Source organism: Rutidosis leptorrhynchoides, chromosome 3 (assembly GCF_046630445.1).
Source record: "Rutidosis leptorrhynchoides isolate AG116_Rl617_1_P2 chromosome 3, CSIRO_AGI_Rlap_v1, whole genome shotgun sequence".
In the NCBI taxonomy this organism is placed as follows: Eukaryota; Viridiplantae; Streptophyta; class Magnoliopsida; order Asterales; family Asteraceae; genus Rutidosis; species Rutidosis leptorrhynchoides.
This window is the reverse complement of record NC_092335.1, coordinates 686,784,752-686,797,609: the sequence shown is the minus strand read 5'-3', so window position 1 is coordinate 686,797,609 and position 12,858 is coordinate 686,784,752. Positions and strand designations below refer to the sequence as shown.

Here is a 12,858-nt window from a genome sequence, read left to right as displayed (position 1 = left end):
CGTGGACTTAGAAGCTGAAAAATATTTCTTAAGAAATTTTTCCAACATACCATCCCAAATTTCTATCGTAGCCTCGGGCAATAAATCCAACCAACTCCGTGCTTCCCCGTAGAGTGTCCATGGGAAAAGTCTTAAAAGTATGGCTTGATCAGTGTCCGGTTGAAGCTTGAATAGAAGACATATCTCTTGAAAAAGACGAATATGTTCATTTGCATCTTCATTCGGACCACCACCAAATTGACATCTGTTGTTAATCATTTGAAGAATAAGTCCTTTTATTTCAAATTTTACCTCACCAGGTGTCTGAGTAATTACACTTCCTTGTCCGATTCGGGTTGCCTTCATCTTGGCCGCCATTGATTGTCTTGGTACCACCGGTCTTGCCTCTCCTTCCATTTCAAAATTTGGAGGATGAACGGGTCCCCCAAATTCAGAATATCTTGGCTTGGTTGTACTTGATTCTAAATCAAAAGTGTCTTGCTTTGATGAAGATTCAAAAAGTTCAAGTACTTCTTTTGGAATTCTACCAAGCTTTCTATCAGGTTTTGTAAGCAGTGTAAGTAATGGAGAATCTGAACTTCGGGTATGTGGCATATGCAACCTAAAATCTGTCAATCACACAACTAACAAAACTATTAAACGCACTGATTCTATAAGTTTAAAAATCAAAGACTATTAATAATTTAAAAAGAATTAAGAAACTACTTAATCACAAATTAGTTAATAATTCTATTTTGACACAAAACTGTCCCCGGCAGCGGTGCCAAAAACTTGATTTGCAAAACGTGGTATATGAATTGTTGTATGAAATAGTATGGAAAAATACCATTTAAAGATTGTTACACACTAAGGGGCAGTGTACCCGACCTTGTAGTAGTATAGTAAATGATAAATTTCGTGTATCGTTCCAAAGACATTTGTATTAGTCATACTAGAATTAGAAACTATATTATGATTAACTAAGTAAATGAAACTTAAAGGTACAAGATATTATGTTTTTATGGCTATTTAACGATTAAACAAAACAGAGAAGATTAAAAGTAAAAACAATATTTTTGATCTTTTAAGTTTATAAAATGAAAACAAGTGCAAAGAAAGCAAATAAGATAGTTTAATTTTGATCAAAGAGACGAAATGTTCATCTAGATCTTTTACCCTCGGTATTGGATGTAAGTTTTGATATTAAAACCCGATTGAATGATTATGTGTGTAGTTATCTAATAGGTTCACCAAGAGTTCTCTTAAGTAAACACGCAAACACAATTACAAGATCAAGGGTTCCCTTTACACTATAGTTCTTGTATTTGTAATCGGATAACTTAACTAGTTCTAAGGCTTGAAACTTGACTTCTATGTTCATAGTTATCAATAATTGTACAAACGTTCGTTGCATACAATTCATCCCTATATCGTCTAACTAATTGAATCTAATTTACCCCCTTGGTCCGGTTTAGTAAACAATCAATCTAAGACAAGCTGATTGTAAATCAATATGATAAATCAACAAGAGTTCTCTTTATCAACAACATATCAATTAACTAGTTACAAATGATTTTTAACATCAATAAGCATGTTCTTGAATCAAACTTAAAACTATCACACAAAATACATTCAATCCATAAGATTACATCCAATACCTCAGTTATTAATCTAGACAAACATTATAGAGTTTAGCCAATAATCATATTAACAAACAACAGAGCAATCAAGTGATAAGTGGAATTCATTGTTAAGAACAAGAAATCAACCTATTAGAGAATGAATCTTGAATGGAGAAGGTGTTGAATCTTGATTCTTGGATGTTAATCCTCTTCAAAGAGCTTGGAGTTCTCTAAAATAGCTCCTAAAATCGTCTTCTAACTCCTCTGGTTCATATCTCCAAACTGGTCTCTCAAGCATTCATTTTTAAAGTGGTTAAAGTGGCCCAAAAAAGTCAAAAGTAGGCTGAAACCTACCACTGGACGGCGTCCCAAATTCTGGATAGCGTCCAATTGTAAAGGGCTGGACGGCGTCCCACTTTCTTGGACGGCGTCCCATTGTGAAGATCTGGACGGCGTCCAGATTTCTGGAGGCGTCCAGATGAACTAAGGATTACTGTCTCGTTTTTCTTTCATATACCTTAATTTGGACGGAGTCCCAACAATTTTGGATGGAGTCCAACATATCTGAAGCCTTGTTTTATCATTTTAGAGCACTAATTTGACCGTAACTTGTGTCGGGATCAACCATTATGATATCACAACTCATATAATGGTTATAATTCATCAAAATTCTTTATAAACCACTTTCCGATACATTTTACATACCTTCGTGCATTACTTGTAGAAACCGCCTTAACTATCCTTGATTCGAGAGTATTTCTCACGATATTGCGAGAAATATATATGATGTAATTTAGCAATATCAGACCTACATACGCAGTTTTTGTTTGTTGGTCCCAAGTTGGTTAAATATTTGCGTGTTATGCGTTATCAAGCGGCCGCAGTCATTTTTCCCTGTTACTTTGGACCCATTGATGAGGTGTGGTTGAAACCACTTCCGACCCATTTTGAGTTACAGGGAAACATGCTTCAGTTGTTCCCCCTCAAACACACCCCGTAGTTGATGACCATGTTCCAGGTATCATCGCTCAAGTTTACCTTTATTTACCAGCCCTTTATTACTTCCAGTATCAAACACTGTGTATATGATTGGCCCATTCATTTGCACCTGCATTGTCTTATGTGATGCAGCCCGTGTTCACTGGTAAGCTGTTTTTTAATATATAGATAATATAGTTCACCACATTAGATGGCTATGTTATTAACATCATAAGCCCATTAATGTCCCATAACAGGTAAGGAGACAATTAACCTACATTGATGTGGAGAGACCAATTATTCTTTACATTGTCATTATTATGATTTTATGCCTAACTCTATTACTATTCAATGTTTGCAGAAAAATGAAAGGACTTTGGAATGGAAAAAGCCCCTTCATACATTCAGTTGCATCTCTATAAGAACCTATTTTCTGCATCAACATATCCAAACATCTCAAATGGCATCAACTGCAAATACATCCACCGAGCGAGTCAAGTTGCCAGGTCTGTTCTACAGCACTCTGATGTAGGGTCAAATTATTTTTGTTAAAAATATACATGTAACCCTTACTCCCGTCTATTTCACAGGACCCTGGCCAAATCTGGCAATATCGAGCAACACAAATAATGGTCTATCAATTTACTCCTCAAAAACAACAACCCCGTTGGGGAAAACGCAAACGTTATCTACACTCAGGTTATATGGCACTTGGGATCTGGACGAAGGTAGTTTCAAACTAATTTAAGAAGTAGCTTATGTTAGATCAATTTTAGTATTAAGACCGAACCCTTTCTAACAATATCCCTTTTCCTGTGCGGGAGGCAAACACAGAAGAAGGATTCGTTTTGTTTCCAGACCCGCTGCTTCAATCAATTAAGATAGAATCAATCGTCACACCAATGCATGGTCAGCTCCAGCGATTTATTGGACTGAAATTCGTCGGGCCCTTTATCGGATCAAATTTCAGTAAGCGCATAGTAATTTACTTGAACAATTTCATACTTACAAGCTTACCGTACGGCTTTATATACACCGGTGTGCATTTGCTAACTATGTACATTATCAACACCTCTCACACGTTACCTTTTTCAGAAGGACCAGTTGACACAACAGATGCTCAAAGGCAACCGAGAACCACAACAGGTATCGATTCGTCCAAAGATCTCTTTTTAATGTTGCTATTATGATATTATGATTATTATATTGTATATTTGTATAACTTATATGACTAATAATTAAGTTTGTGCTTACTATTATGATTATAACTCATAATTATAATTATAATTATGAATATGATTACCATTGTTAATTTTATTATTATTAGATTTTAGTTAGAATTTATATAACTATATGATTGCTAAAGGTGTAACATTTTTTATAGGCCCAATAACATTATTATAACTATAAATCATAATTATAATTATGAATATGATTACGATTATGATTACTTATTATTATTATTTTTATTATTATTATGTTTTGGTGTATATATGTATAAGGAAAATGAAAAGATTGCCACTAATATAATATATGACATATAAATTTAACTTATTATGAAAGAATGTTTATAGCTAAAGTTAAATTAAGATAAATAAAAAATAACAGTTAATTAACACACGCAAGTGTGAGCCGGGCAGGCTTGTAGCCGCCAACAAAGACCATTAGAAAAAAGGCTTCAAATTCTTTAGGTCGTCTACTGCCCTTTTGAGCAACCTGTCAACCATTGATATTGTTCATATTCCATATACATCCAGCCATAGATAAATACTAACTACATTACTTACTTTTTCAGGTTCTCCCGTATCTTACCATAACCAAGGCTCCCCTACCTACATGTGCATGTTTTGCCACTCAAGAATGTGGTATGAGGAAAGAAGTAACAAACCCAAAAAAACCACCAACCCAACCTTCTCCCTCTGTTGCCAGAATGGAAAAGTCCTTCTACCAAAGCTTAAAGACCCTCTTTTGGTCTTGAAAACATTACTCAACTATAGTGACCACTCAACGGCCAAATTCAGAGAACAAATTAGGATCTACAACAGTACATTTTCATTCACATCTTTCGAGGCAAGAATTGACCACTCGATTAACCGTGGCCGCGGGCCTTACACATTTTGGATTAGTGGCCAAACATACCATAAAATTGGGTCGCTATTATCGAAGGAAGGGGGCGCTCCAAGGTATGCACAGCTATACTTTTACGACACACAAAATGAATCCAGAAATCGTATGTCTGCTTTCATGGGGTCCGCATCAAGCCAGCCCTTAGATGAAAACATCACCAACAATCTCATTAACATGTTAAATGAATTCAGTGCGGTTGCACAGGCCTGCTGCATGGCCCGAGATTGGGCTGCTAACAATGCCACATCAAACTTTGAACTGTGTTTGCTTGCTAAAGCTACAAATACATGCCAGTATAACGCACCTAACGTGGCTGAGGTCGCAACGTTGATAACGAGTGACTTTGTCCAGTGCACAACTGCTAGGGATATTATTGTTCAAAAAAAAATTCACCCCCAAAGAGGATATCAGAGCTTCACCAACTATACATGGCGTTGCAATATCCTTTGCTATTTCCCTACAGAAAAACAGGATATCACGAAGAAATACCATATCATAGTAATAGTGGTAGAAGGAAAACTAACAGAGGTTACGTTACCATGCGAGAATTCTATTGTTATCGGATTCAATAACGGGAAAATGAAGGAACAACTATACTTAGAGGCAGAAGGTTATTCCAACAATATTTAGTTGACGCTTACACGACCATTGAAGAACAGAGACTTAAGTGGCTAAGGAACCACAGGAATGAGCTCCACATCGACCTATACAATAACGTGTGTGACGCTGTCACCCGAGGCGACACCAGAGCTAGCGCAATTGGAAAACGAATTATTCTCCCATCCTCGCATACCGGCAGCCCACGCTATATGGTGCAGAGCTACCAGGATGCAATGGCTCTATGTCGAGAATTTGATAATCCTGATTTGTTCATCACCTTTACGTCAAACCCGAAATGGCCCGAAATAGAAGGGATGCTTTCATATATTGAAGGTCAGCGGGCACCTGATAGGTCAGAGATTATTGCAAGATTGTTCAAACAAAAGTTGGATGCCATGATGGCTGATATCATGAAAGCTCATGTCTTTGGCACATGTGAGGCAGGTATTACATCGTCCATATTTTTGACACACGCACCATTAATTTTTCCCATCTTATTTATTAGTCACACCATATTTTATTTTAGCTACCGTCCCTTTATTAACTAACTAAAAAGTGTGTATTTACTCAGTACGTTTAAATAGTGAGTGACCGGGTACTGTAGCCACCACGATTTCAAATGTTAATCGGGCACATTACTACTAACCTAATTGGAACACGTTACACTTATGCCTGACAAACGGGTCTGCCCGGGTAGGGTTGGTTCGAGCTCCAAAAGGATTTGGATCGAAATGGTTCCTTGATGGCCACTGGCCCGAATTTAAATGTCTCAAACAGGTGGGGTTGGCATCCTGCCCGGGTTGTACGTCAGTGGAACAAGATCCAACAGATTTGGCTGGGTCGAGACCCGTTGAATTCAATAATTTTCGCTTCGCTTATTTTTTTATTATTATTTTAGGTATCTATTATTTTTATTCTTTTATTACCATTTCTTATATTCTGAAAAATTACAACGTCCAGGTAGAATTCAAAATATTATAGGTCGACCTGTTGGACCCCTATACAAGACCCATTTTCCCCTACTCTCTTTGTCAGACCTGGTGGCTTTGAATGTGGGTGTCCCATTTCTTAATTTTTTCCCCTAACAACCGAAATTTTTTAAAAAAACTCAGTAGACCAATATTGAGGGATGCGCATCTCAAAAACTGACAACTGTAAACCTCGGCCCGTTTCACCCATTCACAACACCCATTAGACCCAAATTGATCACTTTGGGTTGGGTTTGGCAAGTATACTTATAATACAACTTCTATATTTCACACCCACAAAATAACCATTATTCACCTTATTTTGCAGGCATCTATATAATTGAATTTCAAAAACGCGGCTTGCCCCATGTACATATGTTGTTTTGGCTTACAACAGACTTTAAATGTAAAACACCAGAAGAAATTGACGATATCATATCTTTTGAGATACCATCTGAAATAGAAGATCCAACTGCATTCAAAGCCATTACTGACTACATGCTACATGGCCCGTACGGTGGAAATATCCTGGACGCCCCTTGCATTATTGATAAAAGATGCTCTAAGCATTTCTCGAAACCCTATAACGCAGAAACAACAATAGATGAAGAAGGATATACAAACTATCGTCGGCGAAACAATGGCCTAAAAGTCAGTAAAGGAAAGGGCACCCTTGACAACAGTTTTGTCGTACCTTACAATAGGTATCTCCTTCTCAAATACAATGCACATATAAATGTGGAGTGGTGTAATCGATCTCGAGCCATTAAGTACTTATTTAAATACTTAAACAAAGGGCCTGATCGAGTAACTATAGTGATTGAAGAAAACCTAGCCCCGGTTAACACCTCTACTTCAGAAGTGGTTACTGAGGTGGATGAAATCAAAAATTATTTAGACTGTCGGTATATATCTCCGTGTGAAGCTGTTTGGAGAATGTTTTCATTCGACATTCACTTCTCTAAGCCATCGGTTATAAAGCTGTCATATCATCTACCAAATCACCATACAATCACATTACATGATTCACAGAATCTCCATGCACTGTTGCATAGGGAGAGTATCAAAGAAACCATGTTCACCGAGTGGTTTGAACTTAACAAACGAGACCCCGCTGCTCGAAGCCTCACTTATGCAAAAATCCCTAAGCATTATGTTTGGAATCAGGACGCCAGAACATGGACAAGTCGAAAACAGAGAACCTGCATTGACCGTATCGTATACTCACACCAAGCATCAGGAGAACGTTATTATCTCGGGTTGTTGTTAAATAAAGTAAAAGGCCCTCAAATATATGAAGAAATACCTACAGTCGATGGAACTTTACATCCCACATTTAAAGATGCATGTTTCGCCTCTGGGTTGATCAATGATGATAGAGAGTGGACAGAAGCTATAACTGAGGCTAGATTATGGGCATCTGGTGCACAACTGCGGGATTTGTTTGTCACAATTCTACTTTTTTGCAACGTGACTAAACCACTCAACCTTTGGGAAGCAAATTGGGAAGCTTTGGCAGAAGATATCCTCCACAAGAAACGTAAACTATACAACTTTCCTGATTTGACCTTGAGTGAGGCTCAACTTAGAAATTATTGTTTGCTGGAAATTCAAAGTATCTTGAACAAAAATGGTAAATCGTTAGGAGATTTCCCAGATCTACCTCAACCTGACCCTGCACTCTTAACACAACTCGACAATCGTCTAATTCACGAAGAATTGAACTACAATCTAGCAGAATTGCAGGCTGAACATCAGACCCTCTACGCCTCACTCAACCCAGAACAACTTAACATTTACAATGAGGTGATTTCAGCTGTAACACAACAAGGAGGGGGGGGGGGGGTTTCTTATATGGTCCCCCTGGAGGTACCGGTAAAACTTTTGTCTACAAGACCATTCTTGCAAAGCTAAGGTCCGAAAAACTGATAGCCCTAGCAGTGGCATCGTCAGGTGATTTCCCTATACACTCAAATAATTTCACCAATAAGTCATAAATATGATTTATCTTCTCCTGTAACTATCTTCAACTTTTTCCATTTTTTAGATCAATCTCTTTATAATAGTAACATAATGATCTTATGTTACTATTTTACTTTTCAAGTACATTTTATTGGATTAAAAAAAAACCCACCAGAAATATGATTTTCATACCTTTTCCCTTTTTTTCAGAAACCTATTCATTTTACAAAAAAAAAGGGTGCATAAAAACTAAAAAATAAATCAGTTACATATACAAAGGTAGCTACTTTTAATACATTTTAGGCCTCACTGTCATTAACAGTCGAAAAACCAAATGCATTTTGACACATAGGAAAAAAATAACAATCTATATATGCAGGTATCGCTTCACTACTTTTGCCGGGAGGCCGAACTGCCCACAGTAGATTCGTCATCCCTCTTGACCTTATGGAGAACAGCACGTGTGGTATAAAGCAAAAAACCCATCTTGCAGAACTGATGCAACAGGTCCGATTAATCATTTGGGACGAAGCCCCCATGACTCAGAGGTTTGCATTTGAGGTTTTAGACAAAACCCTAAGGGATATTTTGGGTGCTAAGGATGAAATAAACAGAGGCAAGCTATTTGGCGGAGTGCCTATTCTACTGGGGGGTGATTTCAGACAAATATTGCCCGTAATACCGAAAGGAAAAAGACAGGAAGTCGTACAAGCTTGCATCAACCGATCTGATTTATGGCAACACTGTCGCCTCCACACCCTCTCCCGCATTATGCGGGTCAACGAATACACATCTGATGGTCACGTTGATCCTCAAAAACAGGAATTCAATAGATGGATTCTAGATATTGGAGACGGTCAAGTTCCAGCTGTTTGTAAAGATGGAGAAGAGGAACCAACATGGATAGAGATTCTAGAACAATTCATAGTAAAATCGGAGAAACCTCCAATTGACGCGGTTATTGATACCATTTTCCCTTATTTTATTCAAAGGTATAAAAATGAAGACTACTTGCGTGAAAGGGCAATTTTAATACCACGCAACGATGACGCTGACCAGATAAACAAGCATATGTTTAAGAAGCTAGAGGGACGAACTATGATATACAAAAGCTCGGATGAAATATGCAAAGGCTCAATCAACGCAATCGATCAGCACCAAACGTATCCGGTAGAATATTTAAATAAATTGAATTTCCTCGGGGTACCTCCGCACAAGCTGAAACTGAAGATAGGTCAACCAATCATGTTGTTGCGAAATTTATATCCCAGCGCTGGACTGTGTAACGGGACCCGTCTAATCATTACAGACTTCCAAAAATTCGTTATTCAAGCGCGCATCATTACCGGCTCCCATGTAGGTGATATTGTCATTATACCCAGAATTGTGCTAACTTCCGCCCAAACAAAGTGGCCTTTGTTATGCAACACATTCAATTTCCTGTTAGGCCATGCTATGCCATGACGATTAACAAGAGCCAGGGCCAATCACTCGATTTTGTCGGCATCTACTTACCGAAGCCCGTTTTCAGCCACAGACAACTATACGTCGCACTATCAAGAGTCACTAACCCCGATGGTCTAAAAATAGTCATGGTTGGTGATAATGAAGGACGGCTTCCCAATCACACAAGAAACGTTGTTTACAAGGAAACCTTCCACAACCTTCAACCAAATATCTAAAGGTTTTGATTACCCTGTTATTGTGCCTGCTTCTATTACCTATTTATTTCAAACGCATTTTTTCCACCGACCCTAACATACACCCTGTTTCTCAGGTGGCACTCATATCCGACCCCCACAGTATTCTGCCATTTGTATGTGCTGGCATTATCAACGAAATCAGCTACTATTACGCAGGTTCGCTTTTGGGTTCCTAATACAATTTGTGTAATCCCATTAGCTTCATTTAGAAAGATATCTGTGTACAATTTTTCAAATAAAAATTTAACTATTAATTCAATATTTTTTCTTTTTAATGTTTTCATACTTTTTGGGGGTGATTCTCCATTATTAATTTTTTTTACCCCAGCACTTCTTTTTTTAACCTTTTTTTATTATTTCAATTTCAGTCCTGATTGTGTTTTTCTATCAATTCTATTTTCATTCCTTTCTCGGCCTGTAAATAATTTGTCCAACTTGTGGATCACTTATGAGTAATTGATTAACATGACCATTCTCTTTGGGATCATATATTCATAAGGACATAATTGATTTTGCACGGGAAATCTACAGTTAATGAGTTATTCGAATACACTAAGTATATGATCTTTACATTCGTTAGGAAAATCTAACAATTGCATGCTCAAATTTACTCATTAATCTGTCGTATAAATGTACCTGGTCTTTTTAAGGTATAAAACTCCAGGTTTCTGCTGTCCCTGTTCCCCAAGGTTACAAATAGTCTCTACTGGTTAACTCGATAGCTTACATCGCATCAGGTATTGTGTACCACCTGCTATTGTCGTTATTGTTTATGCTAATTGTACTTTTATTTGTGGATAAAGTTCTGAGTTTATATTCCATTTATGCTTCATAATTCAGTCGAATTGTTGCCCACCGTTTATGTAGTTGTTCATCTCTTAAATATATTGATTGGTTATCGTCACTGTATATCCTTTTAACACACCACTGGAAGTCATACAATTGACCATTTATTGGTGCAGGTCTCCGGTTCTTCTTCGTCCAGGGCGATCGACTTACAAAATACAAATCCTGTTCCAGCAACATTTCTGTGACGCATGAGGACTGCTACGACTTACTGACCAGAATTTTTCTCAAGGCTATGCTGCATATTGAATTGGACTTTTAGAGTCTCTTGAATCGCGTTTCTAACATGGCTAATAGCTTTATCTTCGCATAAACGTCGTTTGTAATTGTTGGAATACACATTTACTCTATTCTTCATTACTATGTGAAACTTATATGGAAAATCAATTAAAGCAAATATTTCGGCATATCGTCACCCACAATCACTTTGTACCTATTACACATCTTTGGAAGTCACCGTTAACGTCAACCGACATGTCCTCCATTAAATATGCCACGTGCAACGCACGGGCATTGACCACTAGTAATTTATTATATTTAACTTAGGTTTCAAGTTTAGTTTACATATATATTATTATTATTATTATTATTATTATTATTATTATTATTATTATTATTATTATTATTATTATTATTATTATTATTATATTGTTATTATTATTATTATTATTATTATTATTATTATTATTATTATTATTATTATTATTATTATTATTATTATTATTATTATTATTATTATTATGTCACCCTCCATCAGCATTTTGATGTATTTGATGTAGTGTCTATAAATTATATTTCAATTTTATCAAATGCACAATCTCTCCGTATTACATTGAGCAATTATTTGGGATACTCGAAAACATAATTTGAACACTTAAATGGTGGAACCGAATGGTATTAATACTCTTAAATAGCATACGACGGAAAGCTTGTTTACTTTTTCATTTGATTAACTGCGTGTAACGTGTTGACATAGCTAGGTAATTAGTTGTGATCGTTCCAAGTACACCTCCAGATCTAATTTTAACAATAATTTAATTTTTTCTCCAAAACATGAAATTTACTTAAATAAGTTACTAGGTTAGACAAACAAAATCTTTACAAGAAATTTCTATATATGTTTGACTAGAATATTTAAAAGCGAGTCAAGCAAAACCGGACGCAACAGAAACTAAGCATCGTACAATCACCACGACCGAGAAAAAAAGTACTCCGTAACAATTAGACCATATTTAGACCATTTGTAATGAAGCGTGATTGGGCCTTTTTTACCTTAATCACGCCCCCATCACGCCACTATGGGGCGTGATGGAAGAAAAATGTTGTTGGCGTGATGGGAGCTTCACGGAAGATGGTTGAGGTGTGACCAAAATTTTAACCAATCAGGAATTATATATATATATATATATATATATATATATATATATATATATATATATATATATATATATATATATATATATATATATATAGTGGTAGGATCAAGAGGGAAGTAACCATTCGAGGGGAAGCGGGGGGAAGCAAAAACTTTTTTTTTTCGTTTTTTGAAAAAACTTTGTTCACGAACATTATAGATGAGATGAAAATATGAACATTTAGTAGAGATACTTTGTGATAAATGTTTTTATTTTGGCGGGAAAACGCTCGAAGAAGTAATATATAACAATTATCGTGTTTTTCGAGCGTATTTTGAGGTTTTAGCTATTGGGGTTTAGATATTAGGGTTTAGATATTAGTGTTTAGAAATTTAGGGTTTAGGGTTTAGATTTAGGGTTTAGATTTAGGATTTAGATTGAGTTTTTAACACGAACGGTTTATAGTTTAGGGTTTAGGGTTTAGGGTTTGGTGTTTTGGGTTTATGGAATAAACCCAAAACACTAAACCCTAAACCCTAAACTCTAAATCGGGCTAAATTTTACTTCATAAAACATGAAAAAAAAAACGCTCATATTCTTCACGAACAATATTATCTTGAATGTTATTTTTGTCGATCGTTTTCCCGCCTAAATTGTAACAACCCAACCCTTAAGCAACCGAAATATGCAAAAATAAAAAAAAATTGGTTTGTTCAGC

General features: G+C 36.4%; 1 protein-coding gene across 1 annotated transcript; it reads left to right on the top strand.

The window, feature by feature from the left end:
• Positions 1-5,515: 5,515 nt before the first annotated feature.
• LOC139902706 (uncharacterized) lies at positions 5,516-9,918 on the top strand. The gene is made up of 5 exons (XM_071885309.1): positions 5,516-5,750; positions 6,603-8,080; positions 8,170-8,227; positions 8,616-9,399; positions 9,684-9,918. The coding sequence occupies exons 1-5, from the start codon at positions 5,516-5,518 to the stop codon at positions 9,916-9,918; spliced, it is 2,790 nt and encodes a 929-aa protein (XP_071741410.1).
• The last annotated feature ends 2,940 nt before the right edge of the window (positions 9,919-12,858 follow it).

Coding starts and splice junctions, on each gene's coding strand:
- LOC139902706 (XM_071885309.1), top strand. CDS start 5,516: ATGGTGCAGAGCTACCAGGATGCAATGGCTCTATGTCGAGAATTTGAT. Junction 8,081..8,169: donor AACTTAACATTTACAATGAG/GTGATTTCAGCT, acceptor TTTGTCTACAAG/ACCATTCTTGCAAAGCTAAG. Junction 9,400..9,683: donor GCAATCGATCAGCACCAAAC/GTATCCGGTAGA, acceptor ATTTCCTGTTAG/GCCATGCTATGCCATGACGA.